The 24,347-nt window shown below is 51.8% G+C and overlaps 1 protein-coding gene across 12 annotated transcripts in view; it reads left to right on the forward strand.

The window, feature by feature from the left end:
- The window catches only part of CACNA1E (calcium voltage-gated channel subunit alpha1 E), a 171,241-nt gene that overhangs the window by 90,652 nt on the left and 56,242 nt on the right, over positions 1-24,347 (forward strand). For all 12 annotated transcript variants that reach the window (XM_071810004.1, XM_071810008.1, XM_065842408.2 and 9 more), the window contains 4 exons: positions 5,087-5,190; positions 6,032-6,184; positions 6,726-6,907; positions 19,175-19,278. In XM_071810004.1, the coding sequence (XP_071666105.1) occupies positions 5,087-5,190; positions 6,032-6,184; positions 6,726-6,907; positions 19,175-19,278 (543 nt within the window). The remainder of the gene's footprint in view (positions 1-5,086; positions 5,191-6,031; positions 6,185-6,725; positions 6,908-19,174; positions 19,279-24,347) is intronic.

Consider the following 24,347-nt stretch of genomic DNA (forward strand, 5'->3'; position numbering starts at 1 on the left):
AGGAAGGGGAAAGGGCTATTTTCTACCACGTTCTCATGTGGGGAGGTGGTATCACCCAGGCTTGGGTGTCAGTATCCCCAGGGTCTTGGACCTGTCCTTTGGCATCAGTTCAGCCAACTCCTGCCATGCCACATGGTGGTATGTGCTGTATTTCTCTTTGGAGGGATGGCTCTCAAACCTCCTGGTGATGGCTTTAGGTTTCCACCATGTCCTGTTTGTGCAAACGCAGTTTCACTAGCATCTCTTCCCCCTGCCAAATCCTGCATCCACCGAGCAGCATGGCAGGGGCTGGAGGCAGGATGGTCTTCCAGAGGGGATGCTTCATTGTGGGCCAAATCCTGTGGGCTTCTTCAGGAAGAGGTTGCCTTGGGAGATCACTTTGTCCCCCAGATCAAAGGCTGGTGAAGGCAGGTTTTCTGTTTGCAGAGAGTCGTTGGTGCCTGGGTTCAGAGCTTTCAAAGCTGCCAGGAAAGACGGGATCAGCAGCTTTGCAGCAGTGCAATCCACTTGTGTCACGGCCCCGAAACCTAGAAAAGAACAAGCAAAGATGAGGGAGGCTTTGAGGCTGCTCTGAACTGTGCCAAGGGCAGGACTTGGGCATGGTGTCCCTGTCCCTTGGCATCCCCAAAGCAGGACCACTGTCCTGTGCTGGGGCATCCTCAGGGTGGATAACGTGATCCCGCTGGCCCTGCCTTGAGCAGGGTTTGGACCCAAGAGCCTGAAGTCCATCCTGCTAGTCATGATGCTGCCTGCAGAGAGGGCAGGGATTGATTCACCAGCAGAAAAGGACTAGAATGGGGTAAATTCATCAGGTAACTTACTTTCTGTGAGCCGTTTGACCAGTGTATTAATTATGAAGTAGTCTCCCTCATAGAGTCAGGTGGCAGTGCAGCCCTTCAGGGGCCTTTCCACTTAATTATAAATATTAATTCGTGTGTCAGCCAGCCAGCCAGCACCCTCCCTGCCCCAGATTTTGAGCTGAGATTAGTCTGTCTCAACTGGTACCCACCACACCATGCAGCTGCCCTTTGCTGGGACAGCTTGTCTGTCTCTGCAGCGGTCCCTGATGGAAACTGTCACAGGATGCTCAGTTTGGGGTCGGAGGGGATGAATTGAGTGTCGATCTGGTCATTTGGGAGTTCAGCCTTTGCTTGGGGGACCTGATGCAAAGCCCTTTGCAGCGTTCCCTGAGCTGTGTGTGGTGTTTCCGAGGGCCAAGGCTTCAGGGCTGCTGGTGGGATGATGGGGACAGGAGTGGGTGTGATGTGCAGCCCCTAGCACAGGCAACAGCTGCACGGTGAGTGCTGTAGTGTGTGATAGTGCCCGAATTTGTCGCTGGTTCTATGCTAGTAAAAGGGCTTTGTGTGGGCAGAGTCATCCAGCATCGCTCATGGTTTATTCTGCTAAACCCCAAACGGCAGAGAGTCATTTAAAATGTGATTATTATTTTTTTTTTACCCCCTGGGAGAAGAAATCCATAGGTGCAGGTCTTCAGCTGGAGGCGAGGGCGTGCGCTTTGCTCAGCTGCTGCGAGCTGGAGCGGTGCCGAGGGCTGAGCATCGCTCCGAGGGCTGAGCGCATCGCTCCGCCGGCAGCCCCGGAGCCTGCAGGTGCAGCGCGCCCGGCGGGAGCTCGCCCTTCGCTCCACAGCCTGTAAATAAAGAAAATAATATAATCATCTTGGTTGCAAACACAAAGCATCGGATTTTTTTTCCTCCCCAAAACCGTGTTTTTGTCTGACGGTGATTGCTCACTATTCAATTATACTTTGGGGATTAGCATATATTTCCCATCCTGCCTCCTCTCTCATTTGCATTCTTCCAATAGCTCCTCTCTGCTCCTTTTTCCACCTGAAGTCTCTTCCCCCTTTCCTCTGAAGAAGTAAAACTAACCCCTTTGCCTGGGTGACCTATAAAAACGCCTTCACTTTTTTTTTTCTTCTTCTTCTTTTTTTTCTCCAGTACATATGATGAAAAGCATGAGATCATTGGGATTTTTATAGCCCAATCTGGCAGCTTTTTCAAATAACTTGGATGGTGAGATGTAATTTTAGTTTGGGTCCTTGCCTAAAAATAAGGAATAATTATTAGCACATCAGACGTGGATATTGTAAGTGTTCGAAAAGGGTTTAAATTGTTCTACAGATACCGGAGCTGCCGCCCTGTGTCAGCAGAAAGGTCTGTCACAGCCCCAGTCTTATCTTTGTGCTGTGCATCCCCAAGAGCAATAAGAAACCTTAATGTGTGTCAATAAATAAATCTGAAATGGGTCGTGCTGGCTGATACAGGTGGCTCTCTGAGAGAAAGAGAAAAAAAAAAAAGACATGTTTAGAGGGTTAATAAGCAATTAACAGGTGAGATGCTAATGTCCTGGCTCGTGGCAGGGGGTTGGAGTAGATGACCTTTGAAGGTCCCTTCCAACCCAGCCTATTCTGTGATTCTATGAAAGCAGGAGAGTGTGTTTTGAGCACTGTATTTATTATTAGTGGTAACGTGGTGGTGGCTCCTGCGTGTATGAGCGAAGTCTGGCTATCGGGGATAGGTGATGTCTGTTAGTTAGAGCCACCGAAAGGCTTGGGAAAGGCAGATGGAAGCCAGGTTCATGTGCCTGGAAGCTCGCTTGGCTTTTTCCAGCCACCTCCACAGGTCTAACAAAATATCCCAGGGCTGCTCAGACCCTGCTCGGAGGCTCCAGATGCATCTGCCCTCACCAGGAGCCACAGCTGTGCCCGCAAAAGGATGCACAGGCACTTATTTCATAGCAGGGGTGTCATGTTTTTGTCGTCAGTCGGTAGACACGTCTGCAGCACAACCCACTTCACTTTGGTGATCTGTCCAAACTCCCCTTCTGAAAGAGCTCGTGATGTCCCTGGTCCCCCAGTGAGGACAAGGAGCACGTCACCTTGCCACAGAGGAGTCCCATTCTTAGCAGCTAATTTAGAGCGCAGGGAAATTGTGCCCTGAAATCACCCGAACCTTGCCTGCAGGTTCGGCGTGACGGCTCCCGAGCCCTTAGAATGAATCTGGGTTGGTGGAGGACTTTATGCAGCCAGGGCCCTCTGCTTCTGGTCCTGCCCTGGGGAGGAGATGTGTGGTGTGGTGGGGCTGGGGGTGCTGATGGCTCTACCTCCATCACTCCACCTGGCTTGTAGGACCACGGCTCATGATAGGAGAGAGCTGTCAAAGCACACTGCTGCCAGGAGCTTACTATCTGGGCTATTAATGGTGCTGGACTTGTGTGATTAAGCTCTGGGGCTGGAGCCCACCTCCAGCCCAGAACCATCCTTGGTGTCCTGGAGATGCTTCGCGCTCTCTGCAACTGCCTGAAAGGAGGTTGGAGCATGGAGAGTGTTGGTCTCTTCTCCCAGGTAACAAGCGATAGGATCAGAGAAAATGATCTTAAGTTGCGCCAGGGGAGGTTTAGATTGGATATTGGGAACAATTTATTCCCGGAAAGAGCTGTTGGGCTTTGGAACAGGCTGCCCAGAGCAGTGGTGGAGTCACCATCCCTGGAGGCATTTAAAAGACGCATAGATGAGGTTCTCATGGACGTGGTTTAGTGCCAGTGTTGGGTTATGGTTGGACTCGATCTTGAGGGTCTCTTCCATCCACTATGATTCTGTGGTCGACCCCAGCTGGAGTCAGCAGACGCCTTTCCCCCATCTCTTTGAAAGGCTGGTTGGACACCAGGCACTGGGACATCAGGAGCAAAAGCTGAAGGAGGGTCTCAGTTTCTCCAGTGCAGAATCTGGCATAGTGTGTCCTCTACACTGGTGTTTTGGGGAGCACTGGGTTACCCTGTCTTTCTTGACAGCATACATGAAAGAGACGAAAGCGCCCGTGCTCTTCTCTCTCCCACATGCTGCCGAGTAGCCGTGCTTTATCGTATGTATTGATTTTGATCTTACAACCAATTTAACAATGCAGTTCTTCTGTGAGTGCTCCTGACATAATTAAGTCTCCTCTTTGCTCTCACATCAGCCCTGTGTGTGTAGCAGCGGCTGGTCACGGGCTGGGGCACGGGGACCATGCCGAAAAGGAAAGTGCTATCTCCATATATCAGGGATAAGCAGCCTGATACTCGGGGAGATGTGGTTGATGCTGAGGCCAGGTTTTGCAGCTGAGCCCTTGCCCTAGGAGGAAGAAGAGGCTTGGAGAAGGAGTTGAAACAACCTGGTTTGCTGATGTGAGAGCGTTTCGGCTGCCGGGGTATCCTAGGAAACCCAGCCGCCTTTCTGGAGGGGCAGGTCGGTACCTGCTGTACCTCGGGGAGAAGGGGAGAGAAAGAGTGCTAATTGCTTAGCGCGCCAGAGAGCTGCTCTGGCCTGTAATTAGATGAATTAGTGGAACAATGACCCAATTTCCCTTGTTTTTTCGGATAACTGCAAACAACCTGGAGGTTGCTGCCGCCCTCTGTCCCGCTCTCCTCCCCATCCCCTCTTCCATCCCCTGATCCTCCTTCTTGCCCGGCACCTGGTGATCGAGCCCAGGTGCCACGAGCTCTGGCACCATCGTCTGTGCTCCCACAGCCCTGCCAGCATCCCTGAGCCGCACCGAGTGTTTCCACTCCTGGACTCGCTGTGTGCCAGCTCGCTTCTGCCCCAATTTGTTTCCCAGAGATAGGATTGAAAAAAATCTTTGCATTTTAAAAGAAAACCTCTGGAGTCCTTCTTTGTGCCTGCCAGTTGCCTTCCAAGGTCATAAAATTTTCATTACTATAGATTTTTGAATGCACGTGAGGTTCTTGCCTCCTTCTTGGCAATCCCAGAGGTGGGACTCTGAGGAAGCTCCAGGGGTGGAAGAAGCCAGGGCAGCTGGTGGCTGGAGTTGCTGCCAGGGGAGCATGGGTGACCATCAGAAGAGTGATCCCCATCTCTGGGGGCACCATCTCTGGTCCATGTGCCTCCTGCCTGGACAGTAATTTAAACCCACACAACTGTGATGAGCACTATGTCTGCAGTGCTGACTGTACATCATGGATGCCATCCCGGCCCACGGGGAACAGCGATGGGGGTCTGCCAGGGCTGGGTGGCTTTGGCTGATGACTCTGCCCAAGGTGACTCTCCTCTCTCCCTGTCTGCCCACAGCATCCTCGCCACCGCTGGGACACACTTCAACACCCACGTGGACCTGCGGACGCTGCGGGCCGTGCGTGTGCTCAGACCTCTGAAACTCGTCTCAGGCATTCCCAGTAAGTCGAATGCTCCTGGTTCTCCTCCCAGGCTGTCTGCATCTATCCCTGATGTCCTTCAGAGCGAGAAGGGTCCTCATGCCACCTCGGAGATGTAGGGTGTAATCAGGGAAGAGTGGGACGAACCTCCCCATGTAGTGGGGATCATACATGCCACCTTTCCAGCCACCCCTTGGGTAGCCTGCAGGGTGGAGGACTGTAGGATGTCATCATTTGGTGTCCCCAAGTGGCATTTCCCCCCATCCATCCCTCTCTCTGCTGGCACAAAGCTGGGCTCAGCATCTTGCCAGGACCTGCCAGCGACTCCGCTTCCCTGTCTAGAAGGCAGTGGGTGGATCCTTTAAGGACTGAGGTTTATTCAGGGGAGCTTTCAGGTTTTTTTGCAAGATTTTGTCTGCCGGTATAGGGATAAATAAACAAACTAGGCTGCTGCTGGCATTGGTTCTCCTGTTGCTCTTGCCCTGGGCACCAACTGGGTGGTGTGCTGGATCCATGCCTTGGGGACAGAGCTGCATGGGCTACCAAGCCCAGGTGGAACAGTGGTGGGCAGGACACCAGAGTGGGGACTTGATGAGTGTCTCACCATGAGGCAGAGACAGAAATAAACCCTATGGAGTCTTGCCCTGCAGCCTGGCCCTCACTGCTTCTTCAGGACCATGCTGTCCTCTGTGGTCCTCAACTGGCCAAAGGGATGCTCCAGGCTGTGCTGGCCTCTTGTGTCTGTCTGGCTGTCTGTCCTCTCTGCTCACTGTTCTCTTCATGTCAGATGTGGAATGGATGTGCCCCAGGCAGGGGGTTTGCATCACCATGCTGAGCTGTGCTCTTTCTTTTCCCCTCCCAGGCTTGCAGATTGTGCTGAAATCCATCATGAAGGCCATGGTGCCTCTCCTCCAGATCGGCTTGCTGCTCTTTTTTGCTATCCTCATGTTTGCCATCATCGGCCTGGAGTTTTACAGCGGGAAACTGCACCGAGCCTGCTACACAAACAATTCAGGTAGGGAGAAGGGCTCTGCACCCACCCCGCATCCCACGGGTGGGAACCAGCCAGGGCAAGTGCATGTTGCTATTGTGGGAAGCCCAGGGCTGAGAAGATCATAGAATCATAGAATAATTTTGGTTGGAAAAGACCCTCAAGATCACTGAGTCCAACCATTAACCCAACACTGGTGCTAAACCACGTCTCTGAGAACCTCATATATGAGTCTGTTCAACCCCTCCAGGGATGTTGACTCCACCACTTCTCTGGGCAGCCTGTTCCAATGGCTGACAACCATTTCCATGAAATAATTTTTCCAAATATCAATCTAAATCCCCCCTGGGACAACTTGAGGCCATTTCTTCTTGTCCTATCACTTGTTACTTGGGAGAAGAAACCAACACCCTCCATGCTACAACCTCCTTTCAGGTAGTTTTGTAGAGAGCGAGAAGGTATCCACTCAGCCTCCTGTTCTCCAAGCTAGTATTTGATTCCCCTCACCTGTCCCCTGCCTCTCACTTACCTCTGCCTTCTTTCCATCTTTGCTGTGTGCTCACAGGTGAACTAGAGGAGCTGGACCCCCCCCATCCATGTGGGGTGCAAGGTTGTCCCTCAGGCTATGAGTGTCGGGAGTGGATTGGTCCCAACGATGGGATCACGCAGTTCGACAACATCCTCTTTGCTGTGCTGACCGTCTTCCAGTGCATCACCATGGAAGGGTGGACCACAGTCCTGTACAATGTGAGTAGTGCTGCTCAAAGGGCTCTTTGGGAGATGAGAATGGGGTTGGGGAGCTGGAAACAAATATTTCTTGTGTCCTGGAAACCCGTGAGATCCTGAGTTTCCTTTGTGGTGGAGTCCATCCCATTTGGGCAATGGTGGGTGTGTGTTACATGTTTTGCTCTGTAAGAGCAAACGGGGTTTCTGGGCACTGTCTCTGCGGAGCAGGCAATGGATGTGCCTGCATCCCTGCAACAGGCTTGGAAAGCCCCAGAGCTCGCTCTGACCCCTTCTCTAGGGCAGGGGCAGTGTTTCAGTGTCCAACGGGGAGCTGAGACCTTTGGTGTTTGTGCTGCAAATGTCTGTTGTTGCTGATGAAGCTGATTCCTGTGGTTTGCAGCTGCTTGAAGCTGCTGATGCTCAAGCCCTTGGGGTATGTAAGGAGCGACTTGGGGGCAAAGCTGGAAGCAGGAAAAAAAGCTACAGGCAATCACAAAGCGCGATATCATTGTGGGTGATTGGCTGTATATGTACGTTTTAGTTTATGGGCTAGAAGCAACTGTGCCAGTTCTGTTCCCAGCCTAATTTCAGCATCAATTTTGGTGTCATTGCACCGGGAATGTTTTTATACCTTGGTTCCCATAACGCCTGGAGATTTGCAGAGTGGCATTGCTCTGCGGGAGGCAAATCAGATGCCTTGTGATGGGGAAACATGCTTCCATAGTTTGTTGTGAGCTGAAAGGCTGATTTTTAACCCCAGGCAAAGGCACCGCGCTACTAGCATTGAGATCCTGCTCCTGCTCAGTGCACCCCAGGGTCTCTCTGGGGGTGCTGGGTGATGTGTGGTGAGCAGATGGACCATGAAACCCAGGCTGGGGTAGAAAGGGGGGAGTTCATGGCAAGGGGTTGACCTTGCCATGAGGATTTGGTTTACTTCTTCCTAAAGGAGATGGCAGTGTCTGGATCTTGCTGCTTCAGTGGGGGAGTCGGGCAGGATTGAGTCACCTGGGAGTGCAGGCCCAAAAAAGACAATTTCTTGGCTGCTTCTGGTGCATCAGTGAGATTAGAGCCTTGACTACAGCTGCTAAATCAGGGGCTCTCTGGGTCACTTGGGGAGCCACAGCCCCAGTATCTGAATTTTTTCCCAGCACCAGTCGCAATGCCGGGCAGACACGCTCTGTCACCATGTCCCCAGTGGCCAGGACCGTATGGTACCTCCCTTTCCCGCTCCTCTGCAGAGAGCCACCTATTACTTGCCTATAACGGAAAGGATTAGGGACCTTCCTTGGCTTTTAATTGAATGAGAATTGGGACCTTGGTATAGTAAAATGCTGCTGATTCACTTTGGGAGGCGATGAGGGATGGACGCAGTTCCCAGCACTGTCTTGCTGCACCTCCTGCCCTCCTCAGAGTCTCACAGGGTGCCTCGAGGTTGCAAGGGTTATAGGTGCCTGGTCCTTTTGCTGCTTGAAGGCAGCAAAATGTTTGGGGTTTTTGTTGTTTTTAGTAAAAAGAAAATAACAATGAAGCATACGCATGAGGGATGCAGTCCCTGGGAGGATGCTGGAGGAGAGCTGGGCAAGGGTGGGAAGGCAATGGGATGCTCTGCTGTCACCTTTATCACTCTGAGCAGCAAACCAGAGCAGGCTCCTGGTGCAAACAAGCATGGACTTTATGCCCCAGGCTTGGGGTGGACTCTCTGCTTTCCCACCAGAGTAAAGCAATGAGAGGGTGCGTCCTTGCAGGTTAGTGCTGTGGAGTAGAGGGACATCTCAGGAAAACCACTTTTAGCAACCTCTCAAAGAAATTGCTTACTTTAATATTCCTCTGTGTAAATGTATGGTGATTTTTAAGATACAATTTTACTGGGTCTAGAAGCGTGGCTTCCAGAATTTGTCGACAGCATCGTGAAAAGCTAATTGGCCTCGTGGTGCTTCCCACATGTGTTATTTCATGGATGTGCTTGGCTTTCGCTTTGTTTTCATCAACCTTGCCGGTGTGAAACGCTGTCTCACTAGGCAGAAATCACAGTATGGGTTAAAAAAAAAAAAAGGCAAAAATCTCAAATTGTGGGGTGTTATGGCTTTTCCAGCTCCCAACCCTGCGAGCCTGAAGGACTTTAATTTCTTTTAAAGGGAAGTTTTGGCTTTGTGGCTCCCCTGGCTACCTCTGTGGTCCAAAATAGGGACTAAGGTGTGTGTGTATATATATATATTTTTTATATATTTTTTTTTTTCTTCTACTGGAGCAGATGCCCCTTCCCTGGGCTGGCTCAAGGCCAAACCTGATTTCTGTAGGGACCAGAGGGAAAAACAAAGCTGACAAAGAGGTCACTGCCCTACTTCTCTGCTTCTGGCGACACGGGGTGGGGACCGGGTTGCAGTTTTGTCATTAGACAGTCCTGTTGGGCTGCGGGAAGGGGTGACAGGGCTCTGTGGGGAGAGGGAGCATCCTGATCCTGGTGTTGTGGCCCCAGTACATTCCCCAGAGTCAGAGAAACCTGCAGACAGGTTTGGACTGTGCTGCAGTGACAACCAAACTGCAGCTTGGGAATGCAAGGAGTTGACTTGACTTTGCACAGGACCACAGCTGTTGGCAAAGATGGGTGACGTTTGCCTCTTGAGCACGTGCATTAAAGCAGCACTGCAACAAAATCATGAAATCACAGAATCATTTGGGTTGCAAGAGACGCTCAAGAGCATCAAATCCAACCGTTAGCCTAATGCTGGCACTAACCCATGTCCCTAAGAACCTCATCTCTGCATCTGTTCCACCCCTCCAGGGATGGTGGCTCCACCACTGCCCTGGGCAGCCTGTTCCAATGCCCTTTCTGGGAAGAAATTTTTCCTGATATCTGATCTAAAATAGTATCCATGCTACTAATTAAAAATGCGTGGCAAGGATTAACAGGAGCTAACTGGCCACAGTTAGTTGCTATAAACCTGAAAAGCACAAGGAATTGGGACTACAGGGAAGCAGGTGGGCAAAAAGCTACAGGGAGCCTGAGAAGATGGCTGAGCGCTGGGACCCTTCTGGGTGCTTTTGCAGTGGGAGAATGTTTGCGGGAGGAAAGAGAATCAAATTCTTGGTGGCTTCCAAAATACCTACCAAAACGCAGTGGTTGTGGGCAGATCTGTGTGCCGTAGCCTCAGGGTGTGCAGGTCTTGCAGCCCCGTGCGAAGCTGAACAGCTGCTTGCAAACAGCCCGGCAGCTGCAAAGACGTTTTGGTGGGGTGCGAAGCGCGAGCCATGCGTGCGGAGCCCGGCAGTGGGGACTCTGTAAGAGCGGCTGTAAAACCTGAGCTGCTGCAAGGAGAAGCAGGTTTGTGGTGAGCATGACTCAACCAGCACGTGCTGCCCGCACGCCCGAGGCGCTGTGGCCAGGGAGATGCGGGGGGGACACCCTGCAGGAGCACTGGAGCCTGGCGCTGCCCTGGTGTTTGGGATCTCCTCTAAATGTGGGGTGAGAAAGGGATGAAACGAATCTCGCAAAGTTTCACCAGCACGGGAATGGGTTTTCAAAAGTTGGTTTGGGCTGGTTTTGACCGTGAAGCACCAAACCTGAGATCTTCCCAAGCCTATGTTTTAAATGTGGTGAAACATCCATCCTTTTTGATACGTGGACTGTTCAAGCAGCCCTGATTTGGGGCACTGGGAAAGGGAGATGTGTTAAATCACTGTCTGTGCTGGAGCAGATGGATCGAAGATGGGTGCAAGGCTCAGCTGTCCTGCTCCCTGCCAGCTCCCTAGTTGCATTAGTTGAAAGGCTGTATAGGGGCTCAGAGGGGGAACCTGTTGCAGAGCAGTTATGGGGACAGACTTTTTAGAAGGGCATGTTATCACAGTTCAAGGAGTGGTGGTTTTAAACTAAAGAGGGGAGATTCAGGTTAGACATGAGGAAGAAATTTGTTATGCGGAGGGTGGTGAACCACTGGCCCAGGTTGCCCAGAGAAGTGGTGGATGAACCATCCCTGGGGACATCCCAGGCCAGGCTGGACGGGGCTCTGAGCAACCTGAGCTGGTGAAGATGTCCCTGCTCATGAATTGGATGAGTTTTGGAGGTCCCTTCCAACCCAAACCATTCTGTGATTCAGTGATTCTATTTTTCTGTGCGTGTGTACAAAGTGGTGCATGGCTTTTTGGTATAAACTCCCGGGGTGTCACGATTGTCCCTTGGGATGCTCAGCTGCTCTCACTGAAACACCTGTGATGAGAGCGGTGTGGCTGGGACCTGAGCATTGCACAGGTATGGGTGTGTTTCTCCTCTTGCTTTTTGGAGGTTGAGGACAGAGACTCAGAGAAAGGTTTGCTCAGACCCAGAGATGATCTAGGAAAAACCTCCCAGAGCCTCAGTGCTTCCAGGAGCTGATGCAGCTCCTTTGGACATTGGTGCCTGTCCCCTGGGTCCCTGCTTCCTAGGCAAGGGCAGTAGCAGCGCCATCCATGTGCTGAGCATCACAGGGACTCTGCAGTCATGGCCAGTGGTGCAAAGACCCCCAAAACCAGCAGCTGCCCTGACACCAGGGTGGTGGGCAGAGCACTGGAGCAGCCCAGTACAGCAGTGGTACCTCGGCTGGGTGCTGAGCCTGCCCTGCTGCTCCTTTGGGCACGGTGGAGGCTGAAACTGGGAGTGTGATGGGTAACTGATTCCCAGCAAGGAGCGGTGCTGGCTGGAGATGATCTCTAGGGAGAGAGGCTGGAGAGCGGCGATGGGAGGGATGGCAAAAAAAGGGAAACAACTTTGCTTTTTTAGCCCTCTGCGCCCTGGGACCAGGCCAGGCGCTCAAGCCAGAATACTTGCGAAGGGAAAAGGGGTCCCATCTTGTGTGTTTTAAATTAAAACGCAACACACACATGCAGAACATCCTGTTAGGGAGGTATGAAAATTTAATCAACACCCAGTGCTTTTAGCAGCTTGGGAGCAAGTACAGATCTGAATGCTATTCCTGGTGGCTCCTGGCTTTGCGGGTGAAGTGGGGTGTGCTGGAGGAGGGATGGGGGCTGCCAAAAAATCCCCAGCACTTGTGGCATCACAGAACAGAGCCCCTTCCTGCTTTGTCCTCCAAAATGAAACTGAGGTATTTTAAATGCAATTAAGTCAGCGAGGACTTCAGAGAGGAGACTTCAGGTTCCACCCCAAAGGTTTGAAATCTTCCTAACTTTTAATGAAACAAGCTGTGTTTTTTCCCCAAATGGCTCCTGTTGGTGCCCGAGCCGGCAGCTCGCGTGCTGCCAGCCGTGGGTGCTGGCACCCATCCCCGCCAGGCACGTGTGTGGCAGCCAGCCCGCTTCACCCTCTTCTCCCTTGGGAAAAAGTGGCTTTTTCTCCGCACTCAGCAAAGCCAGACCCTCACCAGCTTGCCAAATGTTCCTGCTATTTTTTTTTTTTAATCCCTTTTCCCTCTCTGTGTATGTGTGTGCTGAAATGACACAGCAAGAAACAAACTGTGTCTGCTGGAGCCCCAGCTTCGCAGGCAATGTTCTGTCGAAAAATCTCCCTGCCCACACCCTCCTCCTTGCCTGCCTGCGCGGGAAAGTCTCGCTCCTAAACCGTCTGCCGGCAGGATTGGGGGTGCTGAGGGGCTGGCAGGGGCACCGATGCTCCGGCACCAATGTTCTGGCACTGCCCAAGATCTCCGAGCTCAAGGAAAAGAGGTGATGGGGGTCTCGGTCCTGCCTGGCCCCCATTGCTCATCTTCGTTAAGCCTGCGGTCTCTAATTTCATATAGCAGATTTGGCTCTGGAAATTATGTCAGCGAGGCTTTGCAAAGCTGTTTCCACGTCTTCGTGTTGGCATGGGTGCCGCTCAACATCAGGGCTGGATTGGGGAGAGTTTTGGGGCGGTTCTTGACTGAGGTCTTGCTGGTCTGTCGCTGCAGAGCATCACAGCTGGAGCTGGGGGTGTTCCCCCATCTACAAAATGTGTGATGAGGCTCAAGGTGCCTCCCTGGGCTTGCAGTGTGCTCGGAACAAAGCAAGGATCCAGCCTGGCAATTGCTAAGTTGAAAAGACACCCCAAAGCTGATCCCATGAAAAGGAGCCAGCGCCCAGGCTCCAGGTCCAGCTGGAGAGACAGAGCCTCTGGCACGGGCCTGAGCCCGATGCTGGGAATCTATAGGGGGTGTGGGTTTGGGAGCAGAGGTGGGGACAGCTGGGGGATCATGGTGAGGGGCGGCTGGAGGGAGAGGAGGAGGTGGAGACACACATGGGGTCAGGGGCTGTAGATCAATGCTGGGGCATCTGGGTGTGAATTCTTGGTGGAGCAGAGAACAGAGCAATAATTGGTCCCTGTGCCCATGTCAAATGCTTTGAAAACACTTTTGTTTTTTTAGCAATGCTTCTAGCAATGCATTTTTGCATTCCATTTAGAAAACAGAAAAATAAAATATATTGTGTGGGGGGTTTTTTTCTTTCTTTGTTTTCTTTTCTTTTTTTTTTTTTCCTGTTTTGCCACTCTTTCCACTTCCCTGCAAACACGCACAGACACAAGCAAGCCCGTACACCCTGAGGCAGCAAAAAGGCAGCGCCGCAGGCAGGGCATGGGGCAGGAGCCTCATCCATGGCAGGATGCATCCCACCGTGGCCAGCCCCTGGCCCTGCCGAGGAAATGTTCCAATTTCCTCATTAACCTGATTTGGAAAAGCAAAGCATTTTCATTCAAATCTTGTCCAGCGTCGGGGTCACTGATGGATACCAGGCAGGACTGGCAGGGAATGAAGCATGGCCCTGCACACAGGAGATCAAATTACTGCTATCAAAGGGAAAAAAAGAGATCTGTTACTGGGCTGGGGAGAGCAGCAGCGGGTGTCAGGGTCTTGAGGGAAATGGTTAGGCCAGGGAATCTGCTGTAAGGAGTATTCTGTTGTTTATTTTATTTTAGTAATTTATTTTAATTTATTTTTAATTTTTATTTTCTATTGTTATTGGTTTTTTTATGTTGTTGTTATTTTATTTTACTTAATTTTTTATTATTTTATTATTTATTTTATCTTTTACATTTTTGAGGCTGTTCCTGCTGGCCTGTGTGTATTTCTCAGCTGCATGCACCCACAGTTTGCAGGGAGGAGTGGGTTGGGGGCTACAGAGAGACACTGGTGGGGACACAGTGGGTGTCACAACCACGTAAAGACCATTGGGAGGATCCAGCTCTCTGTGGGGTGGGAGATCCCTGGCAGAGAACCATGATGGGACCACCCATGCCACTGGAGGTCCTGTGGATTTCCCCCCTCCTTCCCCGTAGCTCAGCTCCGCCGTATTCCCCAAGCACATCACCGCCAGTTGCACACAGTAATTAATGTATATTACCCCAGTCTAATCATGTATTGTTTTGGTCTGGATTCAAACAGAAGCCACAGAGGCTCTCTCCTCATGCAGATGGATTTTGAGAGGGGACTTGACCATGTATGGGCAGTTGATGTTGGCCAGGCTGGTCATGGAGGTCCCCAGGAGACATCTCCTGCTGGGAAGCGGCAGAAAGCTCCCCTCCTCTCCAGGGAAAGTCTGAAGCGGGAGCCCCAGCCCTGCTACCAGACACTGGAGAACCAACCGGGCTGGACTGCTGTGTGAACGAAGTCCAGCAGCTCCCCTCATCCTGCTGCTCCCCAAATGAGTTGGGTGCCAACAGCCCCTATCCTCAGTCTCCCTCTCCAGGCTGGTGGGCAATGTGTGGCCATTAAAGCACCCTGCACAGGCAGAACATGCTCTCTGTTTATTTTTAGATAGGAGAGACTGAATTTATGTTGTGTGTGTGTTTGTTTTTTTTTTCTTTTCCCCCCTTCCCCTATAGCAAAGAACTCCTAAAGTTTCCCATGTGAGCGCAGCCCGAGGGAGGGTACGTGTGGGCTGCGAGCCTTGTGCTTTGCATTCGGCTTGGGTATATATTTAGATTTCTTTAGATTTCTGGCCCCCCGAGTGAGACCTGCTTTTGCAGCTCCCTGCGCCTTTTCCTGCCCTTTGGAAAAAAAAATAAAAATAAAAAAATAAAAATACATATATACAACACAAGAGCTACCAAAAGAATAACGCCATGCTGGGGGTTGAGAAGCAGGAGCCAGTGGGGGCTCCTTTGCTGGGTGGGGACCTGCCGTGCTGGCTCCGTTACCCCACGAGGTTCCTGTTCCCACGCCTTGGTGGTGTCATTTATAGGCTTGGGGGCTTTTCTGGCAGCGGGGACAGGTTGTGTCCACAGCTGAGATGTGAGTCCAGTTGTTCAGCTCCTGCTGGGGAATGCTTGGGGGTCTTTACTGATGCCTTGGTGTGAGAAACAGCCTTGAGTGTGGAGTCCTGTGGTGAAGTTGTGGCTCCTTAGTCTTCATCAACAAGCTCATGTGTGTTGTGTTGGTGTCTTGGGTGTGGCTGGAGGCAGCAACAAGCAGTTCTTGGTCTGGTAGCTGTGGGAGAGCTTAGGTGGTGGTGGTTTAGGCTGGTGGGGTGCATAATGCAGAGGTGGTTGTCTTAAATGGAAGGGAAGATGCAGCAAAGATCAACCATTGGGCAGCTCCTCCATTTGGGTGAGTGATGGGACCTGGTCTCCAGCACAGGGATCCAGAAACAGGAGCCAGGAATTTCTTAATTAAAGGAGTTACAGCATTTGTGTGGTTTTGGGATTAAATTCCCTGTGTCTACCCTGACCTTTGCATACGATGACCTCCTGGTACCTTCAACAAAGGGGAGAAAAATGGTGGGAAGGCGCAGTGGACCAAGGCAATGAACCACTGCCTATAGAGGAATGTTAAGAACAAACAATGCCCCAAAGGGATGGCAAAAGGAGCTGCTCTGTCAAAACAACTACCTCCTGGCTCTGAAGAAGCTGGTAGGTGCTACAGGAGCTGCCAAAAGTCACGCTGACACAGACCTTGTGAAGGATGCTCAAAGGGACAGTGAGCAGTTCCCCACCTCTGCAGATGGACACAAGGCACGGCAAAGTGACGGCTGGGGAGATTCGGGCATGGATGGATATTTCACCCCAGCTTTTGGTCAATGCAAAGACGCAGGCAACTAACCGGGCTGGAGAGTGGGAATGAGGACACGGCAGAAGTGGAAGCCAAGCACTGAGACCATTGCACCCATCAGCCGGGAGCTCGGGATGGCTTCCCCTCCCCATGCTTGGAGGGAGCTGGCACATGAAATGGCAGGTCTGGTAACAAGTATTTTTAACAGCTCCATCAAGTTGGGGGAGGCACCATCTGACTGGAGAATAGCGAATGTGCTGCCTATATTTAAAAGCGGGGGGAGGAGGGGAAAAAAAAGTAAGGCAGGCAGGAATAGGACTGTAAGCCTGACCTCAATTGCATGCCATTTCGGAACAGATTTGGAAGGAAAAAGAGGAAAATGAATCATAGGCTTGCCAAAGGTAGGTCATGCCAGGCTAACCTGGCATCGGAGACCTGGAAATGTGTAGAGCTGCTCTTTGTAGTAAAGCTTTTGCTGTGGGAAAGTGTTAATGAAGCAGAGAAAAGGGGAGAAGGAGGAGGTCTTGCTGGTTGGGAAGTGGCACTGAGGAAGGTGAGGGGATGAGCGAATGAGTGCAGGTTGACCACAGGCCAGTGGTGTCTTGGAGAAGCAGGATGGCAAAGTCTAGGTAGCGTCATGCAAGAACAGAATGGGACCCATCAGGATCACTCACTCATGTCTCCTGCGTCCAGGAAAGATGAACTGAGCCTGGACTGGAGCAGGGAAGGGTCTACAAGATCAAATAGAGAGGAGGAGCCAGTCATGTGACTCTGATAGCTATCCATAAAAACATTGGGATGGGAAATGGTATTTCAGCCAAAGGCCAATGGTGGTAAAAGAACAGAGGGATGTATAAAATGACCACAAAGAAATTTAGCCTGAAAATTAGAGCAGCCATTAGAGAATGTACTCCAGTGGGAGTAGTGAAGTTTTTAAGGTAGGGTTGACAAAAGTCTGGGGCAGATTGCGCTGTGAGACCCTGGCAGTCTGTGTTCTCTCTCAGCAAATATGGCCAGGTGTGGCTGTTCCTTTGGTTTCCTGGGCAAATATTCTTCAGCTTTGGGAGTAGAGCAATGGGAGTACATCCACCCATGTGTGTATGCACGCATGTGCATGCACAAATGCTGTTCTGTGTATTGATGTCCTGCTGTGCTGGATGCTTTGTGGTCATGCTCACTGCCATGAGCTAGAGAAGCAGCAGACAATACAGAGCCTGTGGAATGCCAAGCCCCTTGTGCTCCCCAAACAAGCCACTTTGACCCCCGACTGGGACCTCTGCAGCCTGGGTGCAACTCTTCCATCTCCTTGGGGAATAAAAGGCCGAATTTTGGCAATCAGAGCAGCTGAGCAGGTACCAGATGACGGGCTGGAGCCACTGTATCCTGGCTGGGCATCGCCAGCTCCTGGTTTTGTCGGGAGCGTTCAGATGTGCCCTGGGAAATTTTAGCTTGGGGCTGATAACCCCGCAAGAATGGCCCTCTGCTCCATCATCTCATCCCCATTTCCCCATCCATCTCCTGCTGAGCATTGCTGGAGAGGAGAAGGCCAAAGGAGGGGTGACGATGGCCCAGCCCTGGGGGAAGATGTCATCTTCACCTGGAGGAAAGGTGTTGATCTGTTTTATATCCCCTGTGCCAAGGACCTTGGGGAAAGCTTGTGCTTTTTTGGGCAGGAAACAGTTTCCAAGGTGAGCAATCCTGGTACAGGTGGCAAGTACCCAGTGGCATCTTGGGCTGAAGCCCAACCAAGCTTGAGCTGAGGGGCGCACAATGCCTTGAAAACTAATATTGTGGCAAATGGCACTGCTAGAGCAGAGCGTGGTGCCCTGGGTGTCTCTGGAGGGTGGTGATGAGTGTTGCCTCTGTGGGATTCCCGCCTCCCTGTGCTCGCTTTTCCCGTGGCCCTGAGGAAAGCGGCTGGTGGGGGACTGGGGCTCTTGAAAGATGCAGGACCTTGGGAAGACATATGTGGTTTCCTCGGTGCTGAAGGAGGAGGGTGGTGAGTCTTTCCAGATGCTTTCCCCAGCCTGTAAGCCCTTGTTGCTACTGTGTGCCCTGTGCTCCTCAGCACTGGAGTCTGCCCATGGCATCCCCCTCCTGATGCTGTGCTCAGTGCCTGCAAGGGGATGTGCTGGTGTCACCTTTTTCTCCCTTGGAGCTCAGTGTCAGGGTGGTGGGGGTACCCAGCTGAGGTCCCCACTGGTGCCGTGATCACTGGAGGAAGACTCCAGCGTGGTGGCTTTCTCTCCTTCTCGGAGATGCGCTTCTCCCCTTGCAGAGCCTTGTCAGCTCCTTGCACTGACCGACTGGGAGACGTGGTGCCAATGACTCAGACGAAGATGAGGGCTTAATTAGCATGGGGAGGGGAGTGGGGGGGAAGAGAGAGGAAAAGAGAAAAAGAGTCTTTCATTGCAACAAGATTGATACCACCTCCCCCAGACAGTCACGTTCTGCCGCATCACCCTCCAGCCCGGCGTCATGTGCGCCGTGCCTGACACCGGAGGACAAATGGGGCCCGGGAAGCGGCTGCAAGGTACAGAGGGGCACTGCCCTATTAAAAGCCTCAGTGAATACATGTCTGGAGGTATTGAGCATGGCTTACCAACAGCCTTTCTAGCTGGTGGGCTTTGCCCTGTGGTAAGAGGTCCCCTCTGCTCCTTGGAATTAGGGTAACGCACCTGGGGTGGGAGGGTGTCTGCAAGGGATTAGCGATGATGCCGTCAGCAAAATGCCCGTTTGAAGACATGGGGCTTGTCTGCACCAGCCTCTTTCCCCCTGTTCATGAAGGATAAGCATTAGCTGCCCCTTTAGCTGCCAGCTTCACTGACCCTGAGGCACCTTCTAAATCCTTCTCTCAATCTTCACCATGCTTGACAGGCACCGCTGCTGTGGGGATGCTCTGCCCTGTCTCGGTGGGATGTGCAGGGCAGCACTGAATCAAGCTGCTGGGTGAGGCATGCTCAGGGTGGCCCCCATGCTCTCAGCACCTCAATTTCGGGCTGCAGGGCCCTTCATCTCTGGTGATGCCACTGTCTCGCAGCCTCTGTGTCCCTGCAGGGATGGTAGGACGAGGCAGAGGAGAACGGTCTTGCCCCATGAGGGCTGGAAACTGTAGCTGGGGCAGGATGCTGAGCAGTTGGGACCCCCCATCTGAGCATGCCTGCCTGTACAGGCAGCTGCCCAGTGCTCCTCAGGACTTGGTGAGCATGGGCACATTGCACTGAGGAGCCTGGAGTGGGAATCCCCACCACACCTGAGCTAACGCACCCTCCCTCTGCCCTGGGTGCTGGTGTTGAACATAACATCATGCTGTTTTTTATTTTCTTTTCCCCTCCAGACCAATGATGCCTTAGGAGCCACCTGGAACTGGCTGTACTTCATCCCCCTCATCATCATTGGATCCTTCTTTGTCCTCAACCTTGTCCTGGGAGTGCTGTCGGGGTAAGCGAGATGCCATCTTTCTCTTCAGGCCATGCCCATCCCATCTGTTTGAACCCTGAGGTTGGCTACTGGTACCGCTGTGCCCCCCCAGACCCACTAGCATGTTCCCCCCATTCCCTATATGCCTGCTTGCCCAAGGGACCATTCTCCACGGGGAGCAAAGGAGTGGTTTTGAAGATACTTTCTCATCGCTCCACCTTGCTGAAGAACTTGTGGTTTTGGTCACCTGTGAGAAATGGTCAGTGTCGATCTTCTGGCTGCTTGGGACCTTCTGGAGGGGAGAGACATGGGGGAGCCTTATGGGAATTTGAGGCTGGGATGTGTTTGTGGTGGGGTGCGCATCTGCTGGCTGATGGAGTGTGGTGAGCATGTGCTGGGACGGGTTTGGGGCACCTCCATGCTGTGCAGGCTGTGGCCATGAGAATGCACCCGGCACCAGGGGTGCTTCCGTCTGGGTAAGGGAGGGGGTGCCTGGGGTAAGAACAGTGCAGCTCTCCCTGTTGTGCACTTCCCAGGGGAAAGGAGGTTTTAATCCAAGCCATTAAGCTGGGTTTGGAGAGAAAAAGGCTTCTCGTCTCCATGACAATGAACCGCAGTTGCATCAGCACATCCTCAACCTCTGGCAGGGGTTGGTGCATGGGGAGAGCTTGCCTTCTGCACTGGGAGGGGGATTCGGGCTCCTCTGCCCTTGCTGCTGATGGCAGTGGGGACCCTGTGCCCAAGAGCAGGTCATTTATTTTCCTAATTGCCCACTGTGACAAAATAAAAACCACCACAGCACTGGTTTGGCCAGCTGGAAAGTCCTTAGATGCTGGGATCAATGTGGAAACTGACCTTGGTTATGGCTGTCACTGTCCTAAGTGTCCCTGAGAGTTCAGGTGTGGTGGTAGCAGTTTCAGGGGTGCTTTGGGGTCTGTTGGTGGGTTGAATTTCCCCAGCTCTCAGTCTGGGGTCTGAGTGAAGTCCAGGGGCTTTGGGGACAGGCTGCGGGAAAGGCTTCACGCTACCTTGCAGGCTGGCAGCTCTTATGGAGGACAAAGAAGTCCAAGCAGAGTTGAGTGGCTTTTGTATTTCTTATGCCACATCCAGCTTGGGGATTTGCACAAAGTCCAGCAGGGTGCCAGCGTGAAGCAGGAGCTTTCCTGCAAAAACTCAGTGAAGGAAAGTTAGGAAGCTTGGGGCTAAACAGCTAGAAAAGCCCCTTACCGCAGTGTTGGATCATAGAATGGTTTGGATTGGAAGGCACCTTCAAAGCTCATCCAGTCCAAGCCCTGCCATGAGCAGGGACATCTTCACCCAGATCAGGTTGCTCAGAGCCCCGTCCAGCCTGGCCTGGGATGTCTCCAGGGCTGGGGCAATCACCACCTCTCATACTAACATGGTGTGTTGCACAGACGTTCAGGCTTTTGGTGTCAGTGGGATGCTTTTAGGCTAGCGTAGCTCCTGCAAGCCAGGCACTGGCAGGAGGAGCATAGGGTGGCTGGTGGGATGCTCTGCTCTGGTCCACGCTGGGTGTGTCTGCCTGGGCCAGGACTGCACGAGGCAGCTCTTCCCATGTCCAATGAATTAGATGCCGTTGTCTAGGGCTCTTCCCAGGCGCCGGCTGGCATTTCGCCTGTTTGTTTATCGCTAATAGGGTTTGTATTGGGGAAGGATGCAAGCGGGTGGGTGGCCTAATTGGCAATGGAGATGCTCTCGTGGTGTTGCCAGATACCTAGGGAAAAGTACGACTGCTCAGCTCCCTGGAGGGCTGAGCGAGGTGAGTGGAGGCAGCGAACTGGGCTCTGTCACTCCATGGCAAGGCCACCCCATGTGCCCTTGTAGCCAGCCATGGCCACAGACATCCCCTGCGGCTGGGTGGATGCTGTACCTCAGCAGTGGTGAAGCATCCTCTTACCAAAGCTACTGCCGGAGCCACAGAAGGATGCGACACAAGATAGGAGAACGTACTTCTGCAGGCAAACAATGTGCGTCCTTGAGGGCTTTGCTCCTCGCTTTGCTTACTTGATTTTATTGTTCTTAACACTTCTTGCAGTCCTCTTGTGCTGGAAGAGAGCACTTGGCTTTTTCCATCCTTTGCCTCCCAGCAGGATGCTCAGCCAGGGTCTGGCTGGATCCTCCTGCACATCCTGGAGCCAGGAGGAAAAGGTCACTTCAGGGATGAGCTTCCATGGAAACACCTTCACATGAAGGAAACCTTTCCCCGGCATTACTGCATGGATTTGGGGCACGCAGGCAGCTGAAATCACAGTCACTCTGTTAACTCAGGGTGCAGCAGTCAGCACTGAGCCCTGGCAGCCCACTTGCGGAAACCTGGACACACGTTCTTGCAAACCACACCATCTGCACCGGTGAATAACGAGGTCCACGTGGGATTTCCAGCCTTCTCGAAGTTCATGCTCATGAGCTGCTGCAGAGCTACCACTCTTGCCCTTGCTTTGTCTTGGCAGCGGTTTTCTTTGGGGGAAAAAAAAAACACCCAAGGCAGGTCCTGAATGTGAAGAGGCTGCAGGAGGACATTTGTATTATGTTTAACTTGCCACCATCAGAAGTTTGCCGGAGCCCAGATTTAGCAAATCTTCTGGTTGCGATGTGCATCTCTCCCAACAGTCAGTTCCCCAACTGTTAAGCTGAGGCATGACCTCCGTGATGTAAACAGCCTGGATCCATCTGCTCCTAAGCACAAAGTATGTGGGAGAGGAAAAAAAATGATTTCCATCATACTGAGGCTCCTCGATTTTTCTCTCTAAATACTAACATGCGCTGGAATTGCTTGCAACACTATTAAGAGGAGATGGCGTTGCTCCAGACAGGGGCTTGGAGAGCCAGTTCTTCTGGGGCTTTGGCATTTATTGCTGTGTCTATTAACTTTCCCCCACTATGGGTGCAATTACAGATCAATTAATTCTAACTGAGAGCAGGAAGGGGGAAAAAAAAAATTAAAATTGGCCCTGTTCCTCTTTGAGAGCAGGTATCAAGCCCAAGGAGATGTGACTGCTCAGCTTTTAAAGCTACACAAGCTACCAAAATAATCCTGGCAGAAGAGAGTCAGTGGGAGCGAGCGAGGATGAAGCGTCAGCTGAAATGCCCCATTTTCTGCCACGTGGCAGCCAGTGGATTTGGGAGCTCTGCTGTGGGGTGGATGGGAAGGGTGGACAGGACCTGCTGCTGCCCCGTGGCTGATGGTCTGTTGTGGGCAATGCCCTGCGATCGCTCGGCTCCAAAGTGCAGAAATTGCACGTGCCCCGTGCTGGAGATTTTCGAAGTTCTGCTCTTCCTTCTTTGTGAAATGTGGTGATTTCTTTTTTTTTTCCTCAGCTGTTTCTCATATAAAAAAAATTTGGATCTGTGTGTTGAGGCTGATCTCCAGAGCAGCAGAGACCCGGTGAGAGCCTTGCTGCCCAGTCCCCATCACCTGTGGCATGCACGGTGCCACAGCGGCAGTAATGCCATCCCAGTAACCAGCACAGCACACCCCTGGTCCTGTTCAAGCCACTGCAGAGGTTCCCTCTGCTTTGCCCCTCTTGCAAGAAGATGTCTTATGTCTAGCTTGTTGCTGGGAGCAAGCAGATGAAAGAGTGAAGATAAAAAATAAGCCACACTTGGAGGTGTAACGTTGAGGACTCACGTGGAGTTTCTCATACCAGACAGGCTGTGTTTTGACTTTTTTCCACCTCCCTTTCCCCAGCCCCTGCAGAGAAAATCTGGTTTGCAATCGCCCCCCTCCATTCATTGCAGCGTCTGTCCTCCTCTTGAGGGCTGGTAGACTCCTTTTCCCTATCCAGGCTCATACTTCCAGCCCCTTTGCAGGGTGACAAAGCTGCTATAATCACCGATATTTGTGGTCCTCGGCAATCACTGAGTGGTTACAGAGTGGCTGGGAATGCTGCCTGACCTGGGAAAGCTTGGTCCTCAGGTCTGCCAAGGAGGCCTCTGGAAGCTGATGGCAGAGCAAAGAGTTGAGCGTGATGGGAAGAAAAATGAAATCCATCTCCCTTGTACCAAACAAGAGAGTAATTTAAATCCTCCTAATTGCTTCTACTCATCCTGGTGATGTTAAGTCTTTTCTCCATTTAAGTCTTTTCTGCCCCCCACCCCCAGCTCTTGCACTAAGCCTTTGAAAGAAACGACTAATGTTATAATTAAAGGATCAATTTGGCAAGATTTCTTTGTCTTAAGATCTTCTTTCTTTCAGGTTGGGTTAGTTCTGTGTTCCCAGTCTCCGGAGAGTTTTCTTCAGCTCCTTTAGGAGCCTTCTGTACCATCTCTGAAATCTTTTCACTTCACTTAATGTGAATTTTTTTCCCACCCAATTTTGAGGCATAACAAATGATGAATAAAATTAAGTTTTATAGCAATTAATAATAAGGGCATTGAAGGAACAAGTGTACATTTTCAATGGAAGCAGGAGGGTTTTTTTGCAGGCTCTACACAAAACTTGGGCCTCATGCGTTTGACCTGGAATAGGTGATTTGAAGCCAAAAACATAGGGAAGAGGATTAATATCTTGGAGGCTGGCAGTTTGTGGAGATAAAAGCGGGAAGACACATCACCACAGTGCAGGGAGGCTTGTGGGGGGGATCATGAGGGACAGCAAGATGCCAACAAACATGCCCAAGAAATATTACATGCTAAGCAGGAAAGCTTGGAAGCATCTTTTTTCTTTAATGATTGTAGCATCTCAGGGAGTGGCTGGGATGAGATGTAAGGTGTCTGAGCTGTTGTGTGATTGGGACTCACTCTCTGGAACTGCTTTTGAAGGGAGGTGTAGCAGGGACCATGACCATAATGGAATGTGCCTTGGTCAGGCCACATTTGGTGAGAAACAGCCCCACTTGTCACTTTATTCTGGGGAAGCTCTTGTGTCACTGATGTGGTATTTGAACGTGAGTGAAGCAAAAGGAGCCTTTGAGATCTTCATCTCTATTCAGCAGCCAGGTGGGCATCCATATTCAATGAGTGGCTCTGCTGTGCTCTGCTGTACCACCTTTCTGCCAAGGTCCTCCAAGCCCTTTGCAAACAAGCTGCCTGACAAGAGACGTGCGTGTCTGCTGTGCCGTGTCCCCCGG

Source organism: Patagioenas fasciata, chromosome 6 (assembly GCF_037038585.1).
Source record: "Patagioenas fasciata isolate bPatFas1 chromosome 6, bPatFas1.hap1, whole genome shotgun sequence".
Lineage (NCBI taxonomy): Eukaryota > Metazoa > Chordata > Aves > Columbiformes > Columbidae > Patagioenas > Patagioenas fasciata.